We start from the raw sequence: 24,729 nt of genomic DNA, 5'->3' as shown, positions 1-24,729 counted from the left end.
GTTGAGGATACATACAACTGACTGTGTATAGTTTGAAGCTGAGAGAAAATAACAAGGTTTCTGGTTATGTAGTTTATTTATATATAGACATATAATTTCAAGGACACTTCTAGTCTAAAATAGTGATTTTATTCTGAAAGAGAGGGATGTAGTATATGTGGGTATACTTGTGAATGTCATGTGATTGGGGGGCGTGTATGTGAACGCATGCATGGTGGAAGTAAAACCTGTTATGTTGTAGTTCATCACAGCTCTCTGTGTTTATTAATTGCACCACACGAACCCAAAGTACAACAATATTCCTTAGTTCTACTCAGCACTCTGGCTGCTGCATTTTGAACCAATTGAAGTTTATTTATTGAACTTGCTGGACATCCTCCCAGTAATACATTGCAATAATCTAGTCTTGAGGTCATGAACACATTAATTAATTTTTCGGTATCAGCAACAGAAGAGCATATGTCGTAATTTAGCAATATTTCTCTGGTGGATGAATGCTGTTCTGTAAACATTGGAAATTAAATATTTGGTATCAAATATAACACCCAAGTTCTTTACTGTAGAAAACAACTTAAAAGTACAACCATCGAGAGTCAAATAATATTTTAGAGGCTTATTTTTAGAGGTTTTTTGTCCAATAATTAGTACCCCTTGTTTTGTCGGAATTGAGTAGAAGAAATTTGAAGGAAAAATGTGTGTGTTTATGTTTGTATGAAAGAAAGTGTGAAGTGTGTGTGTGATTTTTGTACAGCTATTTCTCAGTGCACACCTGTAGAATTTGCCCAGACATCCTGTACTTTCACACTCCATTTCCTCTCTAAAATTATGCAATACTTTCAGATAAATATTATTATTATGAGATGTCAGTGGAAGTTTTAGGCATTTTCAGGTTTTGTGCCCTGCTTTTTGAATCATAGTGGGATTTAGAGATGACAGTTTAAATGGAGAGTAATCCAGAAGATGGATATTTTAGCGTCCACAAACATGAAAGCAGCTTCACCTGCGTTTATAGTGCCACATACTGTATGTGATAAACAACCTCTAACATGCATGCTATGGAACATGCATGAAAACATTTAATCAAATACAACTAAATGCCCTGCAGCTCAAAACATGCACTGCATTCATGCACTGAAAGCATTGATAATCCGTTTTAGCAGCAATACTGATTTGTATGCATAGAAAATGTTTGTACGGAAGAGGATTAGGGCCAAGCAATAATAAAAAAATAAAACCATCTCGAGATTAAAGTCATTATAATGCGAGATTAAACTCGTTAAATTTCGAGAAAAAAATCGAAATACAATCTTGAGAATAAACTCATTAAATATCGAGAATAAAGTCATTATAATGCGAGATTTTTTCTCGAAACACAATGACTTTATTCTCGATATTTAATGAGTTTATTCTCAAGATTGTATTTCGACTTTTTTCTCGAAATTTAACGAGTTTAATCTCGCATTATAATGACTTTATTCTCGATATTTAATGAGTTTATTCTCAAGATTGTATTTCGACTTTTTTCTCGAAATTTAACGAGTTTAATCTCGCATTATAATGACTTTAATCTCGATATTTAATGAGTTTATTCTCAAGATTGTATTTCGACTTTTTTCTCAAAATTTAACGAGTTTAATCTCGCATTATAATGACTTTAATTTCGATATTTAATGAGTTTATTCTCAAGATTGTATTTCGACTTTTTTCTCGAAATTTAACGAGTTTAATCTCGCATTATAATGACTTTAATCTCGAGATGGCTTTTTTTTTTTATTATTGCTTGGCCCTAATCCTCTTCCGTATGTTTGCATATAATACTGTTAATTAATAAATTATTTTTAAAGATTTTTCGAGAAAAAACTACAATGAGAAATATTAACTACATTTTTTGTAAGAGATTCTTTATAGAAAAATAGGAGATCAAAAATGTGTTGCAATATCACACTTCATTCAAGTCCTAATAAGAAAACTTTAAATTAAATTGTACCAATTATGCCAGCGATATTTAGGGCCAATTAGAATTGATCACAACCTAGAAGCCCTTGCTGAAGTCTCATGTGTATCAGCCAACAGTAAAACATATTTTAATAGCTTTCATCTCCCTCACTGAAACAATTATTATATAACAGGGATAAATTACAAAATCATGGATAATGTTGTATATCTGTTGACTTGATGAGGATGCCGATGATTCCACACTGCCACAGAGGAATGTACTTATTATACACACAGGACATTTATGATGGGTGAATTTAATCTTATTTCCCAAATGATTATGATCTGGGTGACATTCTCTTTCACAAACAACGCCGGGACATCTGTTGTCCTTTCTCAGTTATTCACTTTTTCTTAATCTCAAAATCTTTATCTTTGGAAGTTTCAAGCAGAGCTGCTAAAATACTAGAGGTCTTAAAGGAAGATGTAGTTTGTAGAGTTTTAATTGGATGGAATAATGGAATTTGTTCATTGAGAGGTCTCTTGGCTCACTCATGTCTTGATGCAAGAAACCCCTATTGACCGCAGAAGAGCCGCAGTTAATCAGCGTGCATTCACTGAAGCCCCTGCTTCTGTTTTTGTTTCTTTTGTAATAGTCTTTTGTGGGTATTTGTATATATTACTCTGTGCTTGTTTTAGTGTAGTACTACATTTGGGTATGTGCTGGGCTTGAATAACTTTACTAAATGGAGAATGAACAATACAATTAGCGCACTTATTGGCTGCAGAATGGTATAACACTTTAATGTGAGCACTGTTGTAGTTTGTAATGGTCAAATTACTTAAAGCCATAAAAGGATAAAGGCTTTTTAGAACATATATTTTTATGGCGAGGCACTACTGAAACTCAGCATTTTGAAGAACTGCTTGTGCATTAGATGATATTGTGGACATGAGCCCTGAAACCCAATCTTTGTAAAGTATTTTTCATAAAATACATCTGATCGATTTTTTAATAAATGCCTTTATAAAGGGAGTTATAAGGGAAAGGAGGAGGCGAGAACCGGCTTGACAATATAAATAAAGTTTAATGATAAACTTAAACAAAAACACAAAAACAAACACATACAGGGCAGCTGCCGTATTTCTCTCTCTCTCTCTCAAACTGTCATCTCCTGTCACCTTTATCCCTCTCTCTCTCAAACTGTCATCTCCTGTCACCTTTATCCCTCGCTTGCCTCATCAGGCTGATTGGGGTCTGGCAGTGCGTCTTTCCGGCCTGGCCCCGCCCTCCTCTGCACTACAGCCTTCTTATAAGTCACATTTCTAGAATTGTTTTTAAACTCACAGTAATTTTTATAGCAAGGTGTTTATTGTAGAAATTATTTAAAGACACTATGAATGAAAACAAATATTGTTCCTTAAAGCAGAAGTTCACCTAAAATGACAATTGTCATTTTTTACCCACCCTAGTGAGCACATTTTCCAAAAGGCAAAAGGAGAAAGATGAATGTAAATGCTGATCATTTCTATACATCAAAACAGTGAACAGAAGCTGTAAAGATCGTTCTGGTTTTGTTTTTTGTTTTGGGTTTTATTTTTTATTTTCTTTGTTGCTTTTTACATTTTCCTTTTATTTATTTTTTTTGTCTTGGTTTAATTTTTTTATTTTTTGGATTGGTTTAAATTGGTTGTTATTTTGGTTTGATCTTGTCTAGGTTTGTTAATCTACCTGTAATGCTGGGAAGAAGTCAAGAGAGCTGGATCTAGGTGTATCTAAGGGTTTTTAATGAAAATAAACAAACACAAATAACTGGTAGGCACAGGAACAAATAAAACATCCACGATGGGAAACAAGAACATAAACAGGCGCAAACATCTATGAAGGGCACTGGTTAAACACAGGAGGTCAAACACATACAACAGCTGACAACAAATGGTCAAACAACAGGGCTTAAATACACAAAGGATAATGACTAAATGAAACACAGGTGAGGACAATGAAGGACAGATGGCAGAGATGAGAGCAGGGAATTATGGGAAGTGTAGTCAGGGAACAGATGACAGGGGAGAAACCCAGGCCAGACAACAGTGAATCGTGATACTACCAAGCAAAATTGCAACTAAACTTGAAGCCAATACATGTATTTTCATTGAATGGAAAAGAGCAGCTTTGACATTTTTGTTTTGGTTTGTTTTGGTTTTGGTTTGTTAATAAACCAAGCAAAATTACAACTGAACTTGACAGCCAATTCATTTATTTTCGTATGTAAGAGCAGCTTTGACATTTTAATATTAATTCCTTTTGTGTTCCACAGGAAAAATGTCATACAAGTTTCAAGAGACATTTAAAGGGAATAGACAATGACAACATATTCCGTTTAAACAAATTATCTGCGGAAGGTACAACTCAGTTGGACTGACAACATTTAGACATGTTAATGGGTGATTTTTACCACAACACATTAGAAAAACTTTTTTATTATTATTATTTACAATAGCCATGGAACTTAATTATCAAATATACATATAACTATTTTGGAAGTTGCATTCAAAATCTGAGTGGTGTCCTGGGTTTGGGAAGGACGTTTCTTCAATTCTTCTTGGGTCTTACAATGTGCCTTTCCATCATTTCTTTAACCCCCATTTAAGTCATTGTCTCTTCCCCTATCTCTGTCCATCATTCTTTCTCTCATTCTAATTTATGAGCGGTCGTGCTCTGAATATGGACACAGTGGTGCTTAGCTCTTACATTCATTCATTCATCATTGTACTTAATGAGTGTTTAAGACTTATGGCTACACCAGGAGTACTTAAAGTTTGAGTAATACTTGCAGTGACAAGAAAAGCCATATAGCAAGCATATACCAAAGTACAGACCCTTTCTCTGGTGCCTCTCTAAAAGTACCATATTTGTCAGTCAGACAGAGGCGTGACCATCTCAAAATGGATTACAAACTTGCAAAAGTGGTCATGTCCACAGTCTAAAAGGCTTTTATTAGTCCGGAGGGATTTTTCTTATGTTGAACAGCTTCCTTGAAAAGACAGTCCATGGGTTTCAGGATAGTGGGAGTTGGATATGTTCTTCATTGTATAGGAAGAGCAGGATCAACATACAAGACTATTCACAGTTATGAAATGAAAGTGTACTGTATGACTCCCCAGGTCAAAAGTTTGCATGGAAAATGACTTTATTTTAAAACTCCTCAAGGACCAAGTGAATTGGCATTATTTGACACTGGGTAGACAGCTGAAAAGAGAAGCGCGCGGCACTCAATATGACTGATAGGAATCTTGACAGCTCTAAATTCTCAAAGTAAAATTAATAGGTTGGAAAGGAAGTTCCATGGAGTCATGCAAAGGTGAGGAGAGATCTAACTGCAGATCATGCAAGCAATTTTGTATGTAATTTGTAAGTTCAAAAAACACTATAAGATTGAGCCTCTGAGGTCTGGCAATTATAGACAAAAAATCAGGTGTTGTTACTGTATACTAAAATAAAGATGGAAACTATTGATTTGAAAAAATAAATAAAAACGAACTAATGAGATTTTAAGTAAATTATACAAAAGTACCAAAAGAAAACAAATCGGAAAAAGCATAATTATTACAACATTGCAAGTGACAGAATATCTGTAAACATGAATATTTATAGTCTTGTATTTGGCTTTGAGCAGCAACCTCTAAACTACTTTGCTAAATGAGGAATGAGTGATGCACAGCTTTCTGGCATCTTGACGGAACTTCAGAGCTGATTTTTTTCCTCTCACAAACCTGGATTTTTAACAAAGCAGAATTGCCACGTGCATTTAGCCACCATTCCTGAATGCTATCCGGAAATTGGAGCCAAACAGTGGGAAACAAGCAGCTTCACTTCCATCATCATCTTCCTTCAACATGGCTATGCAGAAAGAAGGGAGGCGTAAATCTCAGGGATGCCGTGTTTTACATGGAACTCCTTCAAATTGCCATGGACCTCTCTTTGTGCACCCCACTCACTCTTACAGAAAGAAAGCCCTAAATGCAATAAAAGGAAATGGGATAGAAAGATTGAAAAAAGAGAGACTCAAAGTAATGTGAAGATGAGGAGACTTGACCGTCATTCTCTCATGATAATACTGTCTTAATACAACGGGTCCACATGCCTTCTGATCTATCCGAATTTACGCCCACCAGGGTGTAAATGTCAGGACTGTTAAGGGCTAAGAATGCAGAGGAGTTCAGAGAAGATTAAATGGCAGATGGTAGCATGGATGCTGTGGGTTTTCATTACCATGGCTTTGGAATTGTGTTGTGTTCTTTGTGGCTTTGGAATTGAGAAGAGGAGGAGGGGCAGTGACTATGCACGCCGGCCCCCAATCGGGCTAATCAGCCGAGGAGAGGGATAAGTGCAGCGGAATATGACAGTTTGGGGGAGAGAGAGAGCCACATTTGTGTTCTGTCTTTTTAATTAAATTAAATATTATTTTGATAGTTCAGCCGGTTCCCGCCTCGTCCTTTCCCATCCTTAACCTTGTGAAAGGTATGTAACCCAAATTTTATGGCAAAAGTGCTGAAATGGGGAGGTTAAGCAAATTAAAGCCACCTTGCCACATAACACTCTCTCTTGGCTCTCACACACACATGGTATGAGTGAGTAAATGATAACAGAATTTTAAATTTTAGGTGAACTATCCCTTTGACTGCATTTAAAGTGAGCATTGAAAGAGTCCTCTCTGTATCTCAACCTCAGTCGGGTATCTCACACAATATTGGAATACTCTGGAGTGATACGCAGATGAGAAAAACAGGGAGATAAACAAATGAGCTAGTAATGGGGGTTTCGCTAGGGAAAGCAAGTGCTGCTGTACCTGCCACATCGATTTCAAATATCTCTTGTGTTCTATAGTAAAACAAAGCCGTATTATGTCCAAAATGATCAATACTATAATTTATTAATATCATGATTACTGCAGAGCCTCCTTAATTACCCTCAAGCATTTCAGAATGCGCAGGTATTGATCCAGGGGGGTGGGTGGGGTGGGGGGGTGAAGAAACTGAGGCTCTGTTACATAACCTAGTGAGCTACCTACCAAAGCAGCATTTTAAAGCATCAAAGGTTTGCTCCTGAAAGTATGGCAGTTCTAAATGGTGCAGTAGAGTACAGTGGCGGCTGTGGCTCAATTGGTAGAGTGGGTCGGCCACTAATTGCAGGGATGGTGGTTCAAATCCGGGTCCACATGACTCCACATGCTGAAGTGTCCTTGGGCAAGACACTGAACCCCAAGTTGCTCCCAATGGCAGACTAGCACCTTACATAGCAGCTCTGCCGCCATTGGTGTGTGAATGGGTGAATGAGGTGCAGTGTAAAGCGCTTTGAATACTGTTAAGGCTTAAAAGGTGCTATATAAGTGCAGACCGTATTCAGTATGATTATGCTAAAATAGCAAAAATGTCTACATTTAATTGTTAAAAATTCATGGCTCTCAGAAACTGTCGTGTTTGAACCTTTTTGTGAGCATTTTGTGTGTTTTTCCAACCATCCTGTGCTGTGTGTTAAGACTGAAGAAAGTACTAAATTGTTAATTTAGTAACTAAATAATTTTTGAACACTTTGTTATATAGAAAATTGTAGGGAGGAGGACGCCATTTTGTGTTTATTGACCACCTTTTCTCCTGTTTTTGGCTAGTTGGGGAGTGAGGGTAGATTTGTTTATTGTTTACCTTTATTCTATCAAAGATAATGCAGTTCCACTCATAAATAGATAGATTAGCTTTTTGTTTATTTTGGCCTGGTCCCCCTCCTGAAGCCATCTTAGATTGTGTTTTAAACCATTAAAGTATATGTTTGTTTTGAGAACTGGTATTCATTCTAGGACAGTAGACAAAGCCTCCTGAATGTTTTTCGTGTTCTTTTGTTACCCTTTCCCTCAAACCCTAGACAAAAGGGGAACAGGATGTAACACTGACCATGAATTTGTCAATCAGAAGTGAATACTTCCATTGGCTCAAATGATTGTCAAACCATGCCAGACAAAATGTATCTGATGTTGTATATCAAAGTTTGCAACAGCTGTATCCTAGCAACGCTTTTGTGTGCTGATTCGCATATTGTTATGCCTGTTTCGCCATGAAGTATCAGTAGGTCTATTGTGGAGAAGAATGTTTGTGTCCTGACTTGTTATCAGAACGTTTGAGAAAATGGGGGTTTGAATCCAGTCTTGTACAAGATGATAACTTCTGTTGTTCTTGACTTTGTATCTTGCTGTGCACAATATAGACTGATCTCTATGGCTAAAGATCTGAAGTAATAAAATGGATGCTTTCAATCAGTAGTTCTCAATTCTGGCTCTGGGGACCCAGAGCATTTCTTAAATTGCACATCCTTGTTTCCTCGCTCCTCTGTCCTTGAGCCCCATTTAATGAAGTTTCAACAACATAACGGAAAGCACTCCGATATAATGCAGATGCATAAAGTCGGAGCTTTGTATTGACGCTTGTGATCAAGGTCTTCTCCTTTTACAAAAACATCTTACTTCGATTCCTCTTATCTTTTACTTTCCTTGCATCCTTTCCTTTTTTCTTACAGGGTTGAGATAGGATGCAAGAAACGAAAGCAAGGAAAGGAAAACGAGGATGTACAATTTCAGAAATTGTCCTCCATGTTCCATCGCCGGACAGCAATTCTAAGGAAACTTCCCATTGCCTTTGAAGGAATGCAAAGTGTAGGTTGTACAAAGTAACATTTATCTTTAACAATGCTATCAAAGTGAATATCAGGCACAACAACACCACTACGACATGGCACCATCTTGATAGTTTTGGGCTGAATGGATCACATGACTGTGTATCATTTTAAGAAATCTCCATTTTCCCTATCCACACTACATGGCAAAAACAGCATTTTCAAATGTATCCACTTGGGAGAGCATTTTTTAAAAGCTCAGTTTTCGCTGTCAAAAACACCATCTCAGTGTGGACTGGTGGCCAAAACGTAGAGAAAAAGATGCATTTTCAAACGAAAATGTATTAGTGTAGATTTATGGATCTCTCTGTAAATGAGCTGATGATCTGAATAATGTGTGTTAAATAGGGGAGGAATCCAAAAGGACCAGAATTTAGAACCACTGCTATAAACTAATGGCAGATGGCAACTGCAGTATCTTTTATTTTGTGTGCTGAGACTTATATTGCTTATCTAAGGTTGCCAACCATTCCGTATAATACAGAATCGTCCCGTATTTGAGGGAACAAAGTTGCGTTCCCTATGAAATCCATTTGTCCCATATTTTAGTGACCCAAACTGGCGAGAATGTTTCACAAATCAGGAAAATGGACTTGAAATACTCACCTTTCAATTGAGTTGTGAGAGATACTGGCTGTTAAACGTTACACGTAAGCTACACTTGACAGAAGCGGTCAGGGAAACGGTCAATGAAAATCAGCGCACGTCTTCTGCCATGTTTTCAGTCAGAAGCAGGAAAATTGTCAAACATATAGCATTCAAGTGCATGATAATTGTTTCTCACCATTATGATTTGAAAAACACCAGTAATTCATGACATTGCATATTTCAGTGCTCGTTGTGGAAGAGCGAATCAGATAAATGACGGTGAGAAAAACTGCAGCACTTTTTAAAGTACAATACAGTACAGATTTAGCAAACATGTTTTTTTGTTTTTTTTACATCTCCCTTGTGATACACACTATTTACTGACAAAACAGCTACACTGTAATCCAAGGAGAAATACACTATTTCATGTTAAGCATTTTCTCTCCCATAAAAATCCATTATAATGCATGGTTACTACTAAGACATGTACTTTTTTATCCTACATTTTATTTGACTAATTAAAAAAATATATTTTTAATTTGACAGTCAAATAGCCTACTGCCTATTAATGGACGACCCAAATTTTTAACAGGAAGCTGGTTCTTTGAGCTTTAAAAATAGAAATGCTTAAGTTAATTATAGGGAAGAAAATGCTTGACAGAAAAATATTGTCTTTCTCTATTGATTACAGCTTAATTTTTTTGGCAAAAGTAGTGTTTATTAAAAGTGAAGATTGATAGAAATGAGGTTTTCCTGGATGTTGTAAAGCAGTTTTCATTTTAAGGGTATTGGGGCTGTTAACACCAAACACGTTTTTGCATCTGTCTGCGCTGTTTTCAATTGTTTTCTATGTAAACAAGCTTTGGGTGGACCTCTTTTACCATTGCGTAGTGTCTCATGCCCCGCTGGAAAAAGTGTTCCTTATTTAAAGCTGGAATGTTCCGTATTTGGCTGGTAGAAAGTTGGCAACACTATTAATAACGCTTCTGTTATATGTAGGCAGAATATATGTAGGTTCAGCGCATTGTCTAAATGTAACTGTTCAAATGGATGCTTTATGTTAAAGACTAATTGCAATGGCAGTGTATTATCTTTTGTTTATCTCTTTGGCATTTTCAAGCTATGTCAACTGAGTGGCGTAGTGTGTAAAGTAGTGAGCTTACACTGCAAATACACCCCAGTCAGGTGTTCGTGAGCCGCATGAACTGGTAAAAAAGCTGGTTGCTTGCAGCTATATAATTTTTTTTTTTATTCATATCACAATGTATTTTAGTAACATGGCAATGGAAAATGCTATTAAATCAATTTTGAGTCCGCTTTCAAGTAAAAACGGGTTATTGTGGATGTGGCCTGAGAGAGAGAGAGAGAGAGAGAGAGAGAGAGAGAGAGAGAGAGAGAGAGAGAGAGAGAGAGAGAGAGAAATGGAGCCAGTTTGCTGTTGTGATGGGTTAATACCTATTTTGCTCAGAGTTTGACTGCCAAAGAAGGAGCAATGATAAATGATTGACAAGCATAGGAAAAAGATAACGAGCACATTGAAAGAGTGGAAGGATGAATGGATGAAGTGGATGAAATTGACTGGGGAGCCTGTCATAACTCTGCTAAACAGATATGGAAAACAATGCAAACAATTTTGCATGTGTGTGTTTGTCTATGGCAGTGCTTTTCAACTGGTGAGTTGCAGATATGATCTGATTGGGTCGCAGACAGCAGAAAAAATTTATTTGCAAATAATAAAATGCAAATATGGGTTCTGAAGCAAAACAATTTTGGTCAATTGGTTTGTATGGCCTAGTTTTTCACAATCAGTCATCAAAATCACTTTCTTTGTGTTACATCTAATCAAAACTACCAACTTCTCTGTTGTTTCTCAAATTTTACCTGAATACACCACTCTGTCATTCCACCAATATCTGTTCTCTGGATGTCCAGGCCAACCCACCCCCGACTCCACCCCCATTACACCCCCCCTTCCACCCGCTGTCCTGCTCTGCCTGCACTAGCCCATCCAACCTCTCCTCTCTCTGCCCCGTTCACTTCGCAGGTGGGGGATCAGATCCTGGAAGTTAACGGGCGGAGTTTCATCAGCATCCCGCATGATGAGGCCGTACGTGTGCTGAAGTCTTCACACCAACTGATGATGACAGTAAAGGATGTTGGGCGACTGCCACATGCCCGTACCGTAGTTGGGGAGACCAAGTGGATTGCCAGCTCACAGATCACAGAGAGCTCAGCTAGCAGCAGTGTCACAGGGTGAGTAAAAGAGACTGATTTATACCAAAAAGGCACTATCTTTAATAATAAAGATAAAAAGTTAACTTATAAAAGTCAATATTTTTAGAGATAATATTTTACAGATATTTTTATTTATTTTGGCCTTTGTATAATGACATCTTACATTTTGTCTTTATAATATTACACTTACTATTTTTCACACACAGTAAAAAAAGGTCTTTATACATGAACATATAAAGTATATGCATTTCAGAAAGGGGGGTCCTTTGCAACAGTAGCATCATATTTGGGAATCCTTGGCATCAGAAAGTTACATACATAAGTGAATAACAGGGTGGAAAATTTGAAAATATGTTATTTGCTACTTTAAACATTTTTAATCTACTTGGCCATAATGACTGTTTGGTCAAAATAATTGCTCTGCTGATTGAAAAAAAAAATCACCCTTTTAAACCATTTTGCATAAGTAAAAATATACAAATAGATACAGTATATAAATATTGTTCACTTAAACGGCTGAAAAATATCAAGATATAATTGTGTCTGTTGATTATAGTCAGCCCTAAATGCTTGGCTAAATCACATCGTTTTCGGAATGGCAGGTTACTCAGACTGCACTGCTGGTTTCTCCATATGATATCTGTCTTTAGTAACTCAGTGGTAATGAAGCAGTGAACAAAATGAAAAGTTTCTAAAGTCTCTAGCTAGATTCTCCAGCTCCTGGTGTGTCATTTATGTCAGGTTTTGCTGTCTTCAACATCCTGCAGGGAAAATGTAATATGCCACCAAAATGTCTGTACCTTTACTGAAAAGCACTTTTTATATTTTGTTCTTTAAATATTCAAGTAATAAATATTCATACACTGATTTCTCTGAAGGCTCCCAAAGGCCTTGTCTATAGAGCTGTTTAGTCATGTCGTCAATTATAGGCCAATCCAGAAGGTTAATTAGCACTGGGTTCCCTCTAGGACTTCTAATGGGTTTTAGAATAGTGATTTTTGATTTATGAGTAAAATAAGATTGTACGTGCTTGACGAACAATGTGTTGGATGGACAACCATTGTTGTCCTTATGTAGCAACTTGTTAAAAAAAGTTGAATTTAAATCTTTCAATATTTAAAATTCCGCTCAAAAATCAAATTCTCATTCAGGTTTTAGGACCACAAACTGAACACCTCTGTTATACATGTCATGTTTACATGTGTTTTTGTTCATGTTTTGATTTCATGTCTTTTGTTTTGACAAGTCTAGTTCCTGTTTCCTGTCATGTGGTTTCCCTTGTCATGTGATGTCCTGTTTTCCCTCCATGTTCATGTGTCTTGTTTTCATTGGTGTATTGTTTCATTATGTTATTATCAGTTCTAGTTTGTCATTGGTTTTAGAATATTAGTTCTGTTATGTAATTGGTCCATGGTCATTGTCTTGTTATCTTGTTTATTTTTCGGTCTGTTCATTGGTTAATGTTTCCCATGTCCATGTATTTAAGCCCTCATGTTGCCATTGTCCAGTGTCTAGTAATGATGTAGTTTGTGTAGTTTATTTGAAGGTAATGTCTTAAGTTTAAGCTTAGCAAAGTTCATGTTCATGTTTATGTTTCAAGTTTATAGTATGTTGTATTTATGTTTATAGTTTTCACGTTTATTAATACATTTGCACTTGGGTTCTTCATTTCATCATCATTGCCATTGCCAGCTACAGTATGTTACAATACACTTGCTAAACACAAACAGTAATTTACATCCATGCAGTCGACGACACCACAGACAAACATGTTGCTTACTGTTTAAAAGCATTCTGTTTCATTTAATAAATATGTTTCAATTAACTTTAAACCCACCGATTCACTGTGTCCTCCTCTAATTTGCCACGTCTTTGAGCCAGTCATGACAGGAGCTTCAGTTAACGTTTACATCAATTTTCGACCATGGCATGAACGTTGGTGCCAGATGGGCTGGTTTGAGTATTTTTGAAACTGCTGATCTCCTGGGATTTTCACACTCAACAGTCTCTAGAATAAAACATCCAGTGAGCGGCAGTTTTGCGGATGGAAATGCCTTGTTGGTGAGAGAGATCAACGAAGAATGGTCAGACTGGTTCGAACTGACAAAGTCGATGGTTAGAGATAACCCTTCTGTACAAATGTAGTGAGCAGAATCGCATCTCAGAATGCACAACACGTTGAACCTTGAGACCTTAAGACCACATCAGGCACTTAATTAGGAACATAGTATTCCTTATATAGTGCTCAGTGTGTATATTTCCAGAAATATCTACATATCTGTCAAATATATGTATTTTTTTATACTTTGAGCAATTTGTTATCTAATCTTTTTTCTCACTAAGATAAATAGTATGCTGGTTATTTTTTTAACTTGCTCTTAAATACAGAACAAATCACAAATGCACAGTTCAGCCAAGCTAATTTAATTGGGATTGAGGTGATTGAATGGGATTTACTGTTCTAAGATCATATCATATAATTGCTGATCTTTTTGAATCAAACATCAGTGTCTTCACTAACCTCAGGGCCACTCACTTTCAGAGAACAGTAAATACTGAGGAGCTCATTGGATTATTTTAGACTGTGTGTGTGTGTGTGTGTGTGTGTGTGTGTGTGTGTGTGTGTGTGTGTGTGCGTGCGTGTTTTTGTGATTTACGAGGACAATTTTGTAAGTTACAAACTGGTAATTACAAGGTTATTATGCTATAAATGTGATTTATGAGGACATTTCTAGTGTCCCCATAATTCAAATCGCTTAAAAATCATACTAAACAATGTTTTATTGAAAATGTAAAAATGCAGAATGTTTTCTGTGAGGGTTAGGTTTAGGGGTTGTGTTAGGTTTAGAGGATAGAATCTATAGTTTGTACAGTATAAAAGTCATTATGTCTATGGAAAGTCCTCATAATGATAGGTAGACCAACATGTGTGTGTGTGTGTGTGTGTGTGTTTGTGTGTGTGTGTGTGTGTGTGTGTGTGTCAGACTAACAGGATCATAAAACAGCTCAGGTGTGTCTTTTGCTCTGTGGTGCTTCTTTTTAATAGAGGTTAGCTGATGAGGTGAGCTGGGGCGCTTGGCTCTGATGCCAGGGGAAAAATGCTAGTTGGCATTTTATTACAAAGCTTTTTATCAAGCTCTTGGTGGACTGGGGTATGAGCCTAAGCCAAGGACAGAACTGACAAAGGATGTGTTAGTACCTATAAATAATATTACTAATGTACTTTACAATTTGTTAACTGCTGTGCTTGATACTTCTCTAATAATTTACACTGGTTATTACAAGGTTGATCATAAATAAATGGACCTAAAATATTGATCGGAGTTCATATTACCTGTATTTTAGTATGCAAGAAGAATAAAACTGATTAGAGAAATATGAAACTAGCACAGTAGAAAATCAGTTGCTTGGCACAGCAGACAATTGGAACATATTCAACATATTCACTGAAGAATGCTTTGATTGACCAATCAGAATTGAGGATTTCAGAGAGGCAGATGATATATTACATTAAATGACACCATATATAATACAATACAATATGATATACATTAAATTTACTTAAGTATCAAAAGTACAGGTAAATTGCATAAATTCATTCAACAGTTCATTAAACCCATGGCAACTTATTTGATTGGTGGTGCGCATCATTTACCCCCATGCCGTCCCAGATGTGTGACTTTCTTTCATCTGCAGAACACAAATTAAGATTTTAGAAGAATATAGCATCTCTATAGGTCAATGCAAGTGAATGGTGGCCAGACATTTCAAGCTACAAAAAGCACATTAAGGGAGCATAAAGTCAACTACATTGGTTAAATCCATGTCTTCTGAAGCAATTCAGTTGGTTTTGGGTGAACAAACAAAACTGTAACTAATTTTCACTGTATATCTTGCCAATGCAATCTATAGGCACAGTTATGATTTCAAGCTTGATTTCACTTTCTAGTGCTTGATGCATGTGCTAAGTGGCGCTATAGGAAGTGTAATCGATCTTGAAATCCTGATCACCGAGAAGACTGCTAATTTCAAAATGTATAGTAGAAAAAGGAGTTATATTGTGGTCTATTATCACCCAAAACCAATTGGATCCACTCGGAATACAATGTTGAAACCACTGGAGAATAGATCACTCTTATGCTGAATTTATGTGCTTTTTGGAGCTTTAATGGCCTGGCCACGATTCACTTTCATTGAATTGACCTACAAAACAGCAATATTCTTCTGAAAATCTTTTTTGTTTGTGTTCTGCAGAAAAAAATATATAAAGTCAAACACATCTTGGATCGAATGAGGGTGAGAAAATAATGGAAGAATTAACATTTTTAAAGAACCATCCCTTTAATGGCGCATTCGAGTCACATCAGAATGATCTTATTAATGGGATTATGGGGCCAATAAGCAACAACCCAGCACACACCCAGAACACCCTGGCAACTGCAAAGTTATGTGCAAAAACAGAATACCACAGCAACAGCATAGTAACAACATGGCAACCACATACTGTAGCAATGTGCCAAAACACACAGCAGAGATCACCTTGATAACTGCAAAACATGCCCTAGCAACCATCCAGAAAACCCTAGTTACCACACAATGTAGCATAAATGTGCTACAATACAAATATTATGCTTTAGCAACCACCAGAAAACTATTTTTGCATTCACATCTTCATAAAATATGAAAATAAATATTGTAAATATGAGTGCTGGTTATTATTCATACACTTCATATATTGTTTAAATATACAATTCAATCACATGTATTTACATTTTAAATGAACAGGTCTCCTGGAAAGGCAAGAGACTGATCGCAAATAACTTCATTATTTCGCAACTTTCATAACTTTTAAGCCTAAACGTATCAATTTAATTAGTCGAAAAAAATAATAATTATATTCTAATTATACTACTTAAAGCAAATCTTGGAGTAGCCATAGTTCAGTTAAACAAAAACAACACACTGTTTCATAACTGTGCTTTTTTGTATTTTCTAGTCCTGAGCCTGTTTAAAAATTGTTTATTATTTATTTATTTAAGAACAATACAGTCGGGTTGACATAACTAAGCATCTCATGTATTGTATTGTATCATATATTGCATATCATCATCATCATATCATACTGTGTCAAATCATATATCATATCATATTGAATCATATATTGTGTCGTGTAATGTAATGTAATATTTCATCTGGCTCTCTGAAATCCTCAATTCTGATATATGTTCTCATGTTCTCATATGTCAAATATGTATACATGCAGTACCATTACTGTATGTACAATGTGCAAACATGGCCAACAAGAGATTAAGATATTTATTGTTATAAATTAAATTCTTTTCATATATTTGTTGTATAAAACAGTTTTTCCAAAAGTTATAGACAGTCAAACTCCAATAGATAAGAGAAAAACCTGTATACACAAATCAGCCGCAACATTAAAACCACCTGCCTAATATTGTGTAGGTCCCCTCGTGCCACCGGAACAGCGCCAACCCGCATCTCAGAATAGCATTCTATGCATGCTATTCTTCTAACCACAATTGTACAGAGCGGTTATCTGAGTTACCGTAGACTTTGTCAGTTCGAACCAGTCTGGCCATTCTCTGTTGACCTCTCTCATCAACAAGGCATTTCTGTCACAGAACTGCCACTCACTGTTTTTTTTTTTGTTGTTGTTGTTTTTGGCATCTTTCTGAGTAAATTCTAAAGACTGTTGTGTGTAAAAATCCCAGGAGATCAGCAATTCTTAGTGATATACTCAAACCAGCCCAACAGAGAATGGCCAGAATGGTTCAAACTGACAAAGTTTACAGTAACTCAGATAACCGCTCTACAATTGTGTTGAGAAGAATATCAGCTCAGAATGAAATTCTGAGATGTGGGTTGGTGCTGTTTTGTGTGACCTACACAGTGGCTGAATGGTGCATGTTGTGTTAATCAATTGAAGCTGAAGATATAAAATAATAATAAAAATGATAATAATAATAATAACACAATCTGTTGCATTGCAATTCAGAACCTATTTGTGAAAAAGGTTGAAGACTACATACGTACATACTAATCTCTCCATATTTACCTCTGTCCCACAGCCTCTCTCTGGAGCAGGGAGCATCAGCATCAGGAAAGGTGAGCACAATGTTCTCTCACATTTGGCCTGGTTGACAGTTTTTGAAAGAGTACTGGTGGAGTGAGTAAAATCACAGGGGTGACTTTGAAATTAGTTTCTGTAGCAGGGATTTTTGTAATGTTTTAAAATTTTACTTTTCTTATTTTTATTTTCTTATTATATTTCATTCTATTTTTAATTTGAGTTTAGCTTTCATTGTTCATTATTTTTTATCCATCCATCCATCTTCAACCGCTTATCCGAAGTCGGGTCGATGCTAGATTTAGTTTCCTTTTATTTAGTTTCTGTACGAGTATTGCTTTTAATCGCACAGCATCACAAATTGTTCCATCCGTCTGTGACAACACAGCTTTTTATCAGAAAAGAAACATGTTGTTGTTTTGCATGACAAAAAGTTGTCTCATTGGGTGGTTCTTTTTGACAGAATACACCAAATTTTATTTTGGGTTTATGTCTTAGTGCACATTAATCATTTCAGTTTAGTTTTCATTTATTTTTTTAGAATACAATTGAAATTGAATTTAAAATTTGAAGGAACATTCCAGATTCAAAACAAGTTGATTACCATAAAAAATAAATTTAAATTCTTCCCTCCTTAAAAAAAGCACTTACAATGGAAGTGAATGGGGCAAAGTTTTGGAGGTTTTAAAGACAGATATGTGAATTTTAACATAAAAAATGACTTACATACATTTTTCTGTTAAAATGAATGTATTATTTGAGGTTTTTTTTAAATTATTATTTTTACAGTCAATTTAGAGTTTTAGGGTTTGTTGACTACATCGTCATGGCAACGAATTTATAAAATTGGCTATAACTTTACACAGAAAAGGTTAGTAAGAGGTTTTATCACACAACTCAGGTTAACCTGCATATTGTTTATGTATTGTGGCCATACTTTGAAATAGTGAGTACTAACATTCACTTCCATTCACTACCATTCTAAATGCCTTTATGGAACTAAGATATTAGTTTTTCTAAAAGAAAAGGGGGGGCAAGTCAAAATTAATTTTTATGGTCGCCAATCTTGTGACAAATACTTTTACTATAGATCATGACTTGTGAGGCGATACATTTTAATGTCGGGATTACATAACCAACTACTTTTACAAGCTTGGTAAAACATGACCAAATTGTGCGACAGAGCTCAACTGATAGAGCATTACACTTACGATGCCATGGACCAGGGTAAGTCCTGAAGAGTGTATATGCTCAGAGTCCTATTTATAGCCAGGATAATCTCCTTTCTCCGTATACAGTACAGTATGCTCACGATATCACACAAAAATGCCTCCAGGACCTTTTCTCCAAGTCTATTTCTGTTCAAAGTCCCTCCTTTTTTTGTCCTCCATTGTGAAGTTATATTGTTTTTATGTAAATTGAGTGACATTCAGTCAATAAGCTGCATAATAGATCAGACTCTGTATATTTGCTTTGCTTTGATGACCTAATGAATGTCCTTTTGTATCCGTTCCCATCCTAGCCATACTAATCAAAAGAGAAATGGCATACGAATCACAGATCATTGCATATTTGGACTGAGAAGAGACCTACTGTTATTGATGAGCCGTGAGGTTGAAATGGGAACAGGGTGAAATGCACACCAGCATTGCTTAAAATATTCAGGGATTCATTGTGGCTCTGACACTTGCTAGGCAATCACGCACCTGTTCCTGTATTGCTCTCTCTGTACTGAGGCCACAAAGAGTTGACGGGAGAGATTGTGGATGTAATGAGGAGAACAGGTAGAGAGGAGGAACTACAATTGAAAGACACAGGAAGGGCAAAGGCGTAAAGAAAGGGATGAAAGAGGAAGGTGGTATCGCTGTAAATTACCATCTCGGTTTGAGAAGCGTCACTTTGTATCTCATGGGTAAAAAGGGTGTCAGGTAATCGCTGCCGGGAGGCTTTGATCCCCCTAGGCATACGGTATCCACGGTCATCTGTATTCAAACACCAGTTTCTGAAAAGGACACATGCACTTAACATTCTTACCGGTCCACAGTGTAACAGTGTGTGCATGTGAGACTAGGAGTGGATATATATTGGACAGATTGAAAATAAAGACCGTATTTGCATTTCCTGAAGGAAATGCCGAAAATACATTTTAGGTAAGTTTAGGTCTTAGAATTCGGTTCTATGTAAATGAGATTCTGCATCAGAGTCGTTTTTGCCATTGCTATTGCCATGACACAGCACGTATTGTTTTGAATTGGGTGTGTACAAGAATCAACACATTGATTTTGAATGCTGAACAATCCATCATTGTTAGTCAATGGGAGATTTTCATACTTTATTCTTAGATTTCTTAAAAAGTATAAAAAAAAAATAAAAAAAAAAAAACAGCCTGATCTCATGAACATTATACATGATTGCGTCATTTTTGCTAAATTATATATCATGTTTCATTACTCATATCGGGACAGTTCCGTGGTCAAATGTCCACTCTGAAATTGTCAAATGGTGCTAAAATGAGTTACATTTTCTCCAAACAGATGAGGTTTTTAAGGTTAATGCTTTATATTTAAAATAAAAAAAACGACCTCCCTACCCTAAACAATAACATAACCTATTGTGTCATAAAAAGCAAATGTGAGATGAAAAGTGAAATTCCTGAAGCAACCATGTCATTTTGTGGTGCTTCTATGAGTGTTTGGCTTATGTCAACTTGCAGCACCTTAGGACTATTGGTAAAAATAATTAGCAAAATATGTATATTAATTATAGTAATGTAATTCTCTGAGACCAGGTTGCAAAAATAGATAGCAAAGAAATAGCAAAAAGGCTGAAATTATCTACGAAACAAAGTCTGAATGAAGTCTTTACGTTAACGGGATAGTTCAATCACCCTCATGCTATTACAAAACCATATGACTTTTTCCTCCAGGGAACTTTTTTCATACAAGGAAAATAAATGGTGACTGAGGCTGACAGTCTGCCTAATATGGCTGAATAAATTGCAAAAGTTGAATGCTTTTGTTTAGGGGTTTAGAACAATTGCCTAACCAGAATGTTTCAAAAATATCAATGCATTGCTGCCTTGCAAGCACTATAAATATGGGAAAGACAGTATATATGTAATGTATACATGAAAAAAAAGAGATGGAGAATGTATAAAATATGTACAGTATATAAGAGACGAGGACATGAAATGAATAAATAAAACAGAGAAGGGGATAAAAATGAAAAAGGGCAAGGTGTCCCACCTGATGAACAGGGTTTTACAAGGCACTGTGTCGTTAACTGAGGTTAATGCACAAAACAACAGCCTCCAGTAAAGCTGAAACGGTGCATGAGCACTTACTTAATAAGATGGGCTGATTATTCAATATAGAGGGAATGACATGCTAAAGGACACCGTTAGATAGTGTCTGTATTCATGTCTGCGGGCTATGAGTTTTAAAAATAAGCTGCTCATTTTGCATTCCAAAGAGTCGTAACTTCACAGCATACCAGATAACATTGATAAGTAACCTGCATCAATGTTTGCGAGAAAAGCACAGTCAGCCGTAAATCACCTCTGATATGTAGACATAAACGTCTAATTTGATCTGCAAACACATAAAATAGTAACTTCTTATGTAATAGCATTTGAATTATTGTTAATAACTATATAATTACTAGAATTCATCATATCAGTTGCAGTAAAAATGCATACATTGCAACAAAAAAAAAGAAAAAAAAAGAAAAAGGTGCAGTGCTTCAACATAAATTAATATTAATGATGTTAAGTGGCCATGTAACAAGTCTTTTTTTAGTCCTGCAATTCGACTGAGATGATTTTTCAGAGTTTGACCGAGCATGCAATTGATAATCACATAAATGCCTCATAATGTTTTCATTTAAAGCACCCTGGCAAACACTTAATAATTGGAAAAGTAATTATACACAGCTAGGTAGAGGGAGCTTTGATTAATTGTAGATCAGTTAAGAGTGAGCTATGCATACATAAGGGACACACGCAGACAAGGCCGTTGCAAGGTAATCTGGGGCCGCTTGAACCCCCACCCCCTAGTGCCCACTGCACCACTACAAACACACATTGTCAGTTAAATAAATACAAAACAAAATATATAGAATAAAGATAGTACAATTATACTGTATACTAATGTATACTAATGTACAATGAACATTGTGTTGACATGAAAATAATGCTGTTGGCATAGCTCTCAAAGATTTGAGTATACAGCATCATTTATTTTACAAGGGAGTCAAAATGGAAGGATAATATTTAATCAATGCAATCCATGGGCTTGATGAAAGCTAATACAATCTAGATTAAACATATTTTACTCTTACACTCTTCCCTCTCTGATACAGGATACTTTCTGGCAGTTACTGGGCAGAGGGTCCAGGATCTGTACACAAGATGTGCTTAGATGATGCAAGCTGACTTCTAAATCTATATTAGCCAATCATCACCATGTTAAAATATATTAGATACATTTAATTTAAGATAGTCGAAATTAGATTAACTTGCAATAAGTGACAACATGATAGCAGTTCCCTAACAGATAAATTGTCCTCACTCACCTTCTGAGGCCACAGATGAATCTGCATTAAATACAGGTTTACTTCAGTTTTATAATGCTTGCAAACTGCTTGCAGCTTTGCAGTTGAAACAATTGATAAAGAATGAGCTTGTCTTGTATGTGTTTCCATTAAAATAATGGTACCATTGGTGTATTCCCTTATCTATGTAAATTCTTAAAATTCTAAAAATAATGAATGGTGATGTAAGACATGGACATGCATGCCAACATCCCCAAGATATTGAATGAATACATTGATATTATATTTCCACTAGCTTCAAATTCGGAAAGAATTCAGTTGTATTTTCTACTTATCCATCGTTCTGTTCAAAGGCTCATAAGAACAGTGATTGTTCTCAGCATGTATGCTAAAACTGTGCCGAAGGATGCCAAAAGGCTTCAATCTGAACTCAGTCTGTTTGAGTATTTTAAAAACACGGTGATGATGTCAGATAGTGGATGCAAGCTGATAACCAAATGCAACTGAGGCTGCTCAGTGGTTAAAAGTTTTAACTTGCAGATAACGGTTAAAACGTTTTGGTTTTTTTTACCTGCAGTTGCAAAGCTAACTGATTGCTTAGCACATGCAAGACAATTATATGTGCACTTTACATTACAGAAAGCACTCACCTTTCTTTATGGAGCTAAATTTATGACCAAAGTTTTTGAAGCATAAAAGCATGTCAAATTTCTCTAATTGAAAAAATAAATGCATTGTGTTATCAGAGCTTTCATTTAAATGCCTTGAATTTACAGTGCTTGCATTTAAATGCGTTGCACACATCCGGGAACTGCAGAAAAAGCAGCAGAGTACCGATGCACAATCTCCACCTGATGCTATTCGTTCTCACCAGAAGTTGGTGCAATGCGATTGGGTGTTGACTGCTGAAGACCAAAGCTACAGGTAGAGAGAACAGCCATGTACGTTTTGATAGTTTGTTTTTTAAAATTGTTCATGGGTAGAAAATAGATACATATTTGATTTGCGCATGTGGGTGGGCATGAAACACACCTCTCCACTGATTGGTCAACCCACGTTCCTCAATGCCATGCAACAGAATAATTATCCACCACCACTCAACTTTTAATGCAACTATGTATTATCTCTCTCTCATTAAGCAGCCAGACTAAGGAATGCCTGTGACACAAAGTTAGGCAGATATGTCTCTACTAGAAATTAATATACTGTATACTGACTAGATAAGTTTATTTGAATATGTGTTAAATGTATTATGCTTGTCAATTACATGTCTGATTAAAACAATCCTGGACTGTGTCCTTGTTTCTTCGGAATTATTTACTTTGGCACCGGACATTAATACGCAGATATTGAAGTAATTCAGGAAAACACAAAATAAATAAATAAAAAAGGCACAGTTTTCAACATGGTGCAATGTGAAATGAAAAAATATATGTTCCAGCAAATCATATTAATGGAATAATTGAACCCAGAATGTTTATTTTAATTATTATTATTTTTTTACTTATTTTTATTATTTATTGTGGCATGACACAACAAGGTGGTAGCTCATTCAAATATTTTCTTTAACAATCTGTTTAAAGTAGTACTCTTAATGTTTATTTCTTCAAAATTCAATTAGTTTTCAACTATTGTTCTTCCACAGAGTTGCTCATTGCTGTAGCCTGGTAACTTCTATACAACAATTTGTTATCTGATAAAGTGATAAAAACCTGTGCACCTCATGAGAGCTGCCAGACATTCAGAATGGATTTTCTGACAGCTCTTGCAATTTGTGAAAACTAAACATTGATGAACAAAGCATTGATTCTGATTTTGATTTCCACCTGAATTTGAACTACTGAATTTGAGGAAGCAAATTTTGTTTAGCAAAATAGAACAGGCTTAATTTTACCTGTCGAAAAATATAGATTGTATTTTCAAATGAAATGAATATTTTGTAAATGAACTTCATAAGTTAAATATTTATTGTTTGCATTTTTAATATGAAATTGTTGGTGAAATGTTTCCAAATGAAATATTCAATGCTTAAATTTCAGCCTCCCAAAATGCAAGAACTGTAAATGCAACACATGTAAATGCAAGCACTGATAATTTAATGCATTTATTTTTTCAATAAGCTTAATTCAACATGCTTTTATTCTTCAAAGACTTTAGTCATGAATGTAGCTCCATATTTCCAAAAAGTGAAAAAAATGCAGTCATTGTTCACCCCTGTGTTGTTGTAGCCCCATATAACATTCTTGTTTTTCTTAACACAAAGGGAGAAATTGTAAAAAAACGAATTGTGCTCAGTGATGCCATACACTGGCAGTTTATGGTGACCACCTCTTCAAGCTTCAAAAAGACATAGAAGTAGAATTTAGAATAATAAATTACTCCATGAGACTCATGATTGTTATGAAAGCATACAATAAGGTTTGGTGAGAAACAAACCAAAATCAAATCAACCTTCTGAATCTTGAAGAGGTGGTCACCATAAACCGCCATTGTATGACATCACAGAGCACAAAATCTTTTCAGAAAAACAAAGAAAATCATGTAGGGTTATAACAAAAAATTACTGAATTAAAATGTTTTCGTGAACTAGTCACAGTTGCTGCAA

At 35.8% G+C, this 24,729-nt stretch overlaps 1 protein-coding gene across 4 annotated transcripts in view; it reads left to right on the top strand.

The window, feature by feature from the left end:
* The window catches only part of whrna (whirlin a), a 156,354-nt gene that overhangs the window by 84,702 nt on the left and 46,923 nt on the right, over positions 1-24,729 (top strand). For all 4 annotated transcript variants that reach the window (XM_052103941.1, XM_052103940.1, XM_052103945.1 and 1 more), the window contains exons 4-5: positions 11,292-11,500; positions 17,575-17,611. In XM_052103941.1, coding sequence (XP_051959901.1) covers positions 11,292-11,500; positions 17,575-17,611 — 246 coding nt within the window. The remainder of the gene's footprint in view (positions 1-11,291; positions 11,501-17,574; positions 17,612-24,729) is intronic.

Source organism: Xyrauchen texanus, chromosome 34 (genome assembly GCF_025860055.1).
Source record: "Xyrauchen texanus isolate HMW12.3.18 chromosome 34, RBS_HiC_50CHRs, whole genome shotgun sequence".
Lineage (NCBI taxonomy): Eukaryota > Metazoa > Chordata > Actinopteri > Cypriniformes > Catostomidae > Xyrauchen > Xyrauchen texanus.
Note: the sequence above shows the minus strand (reverse complement) of the source record. Positions and strands in the feature narration are given on the sequence as shown.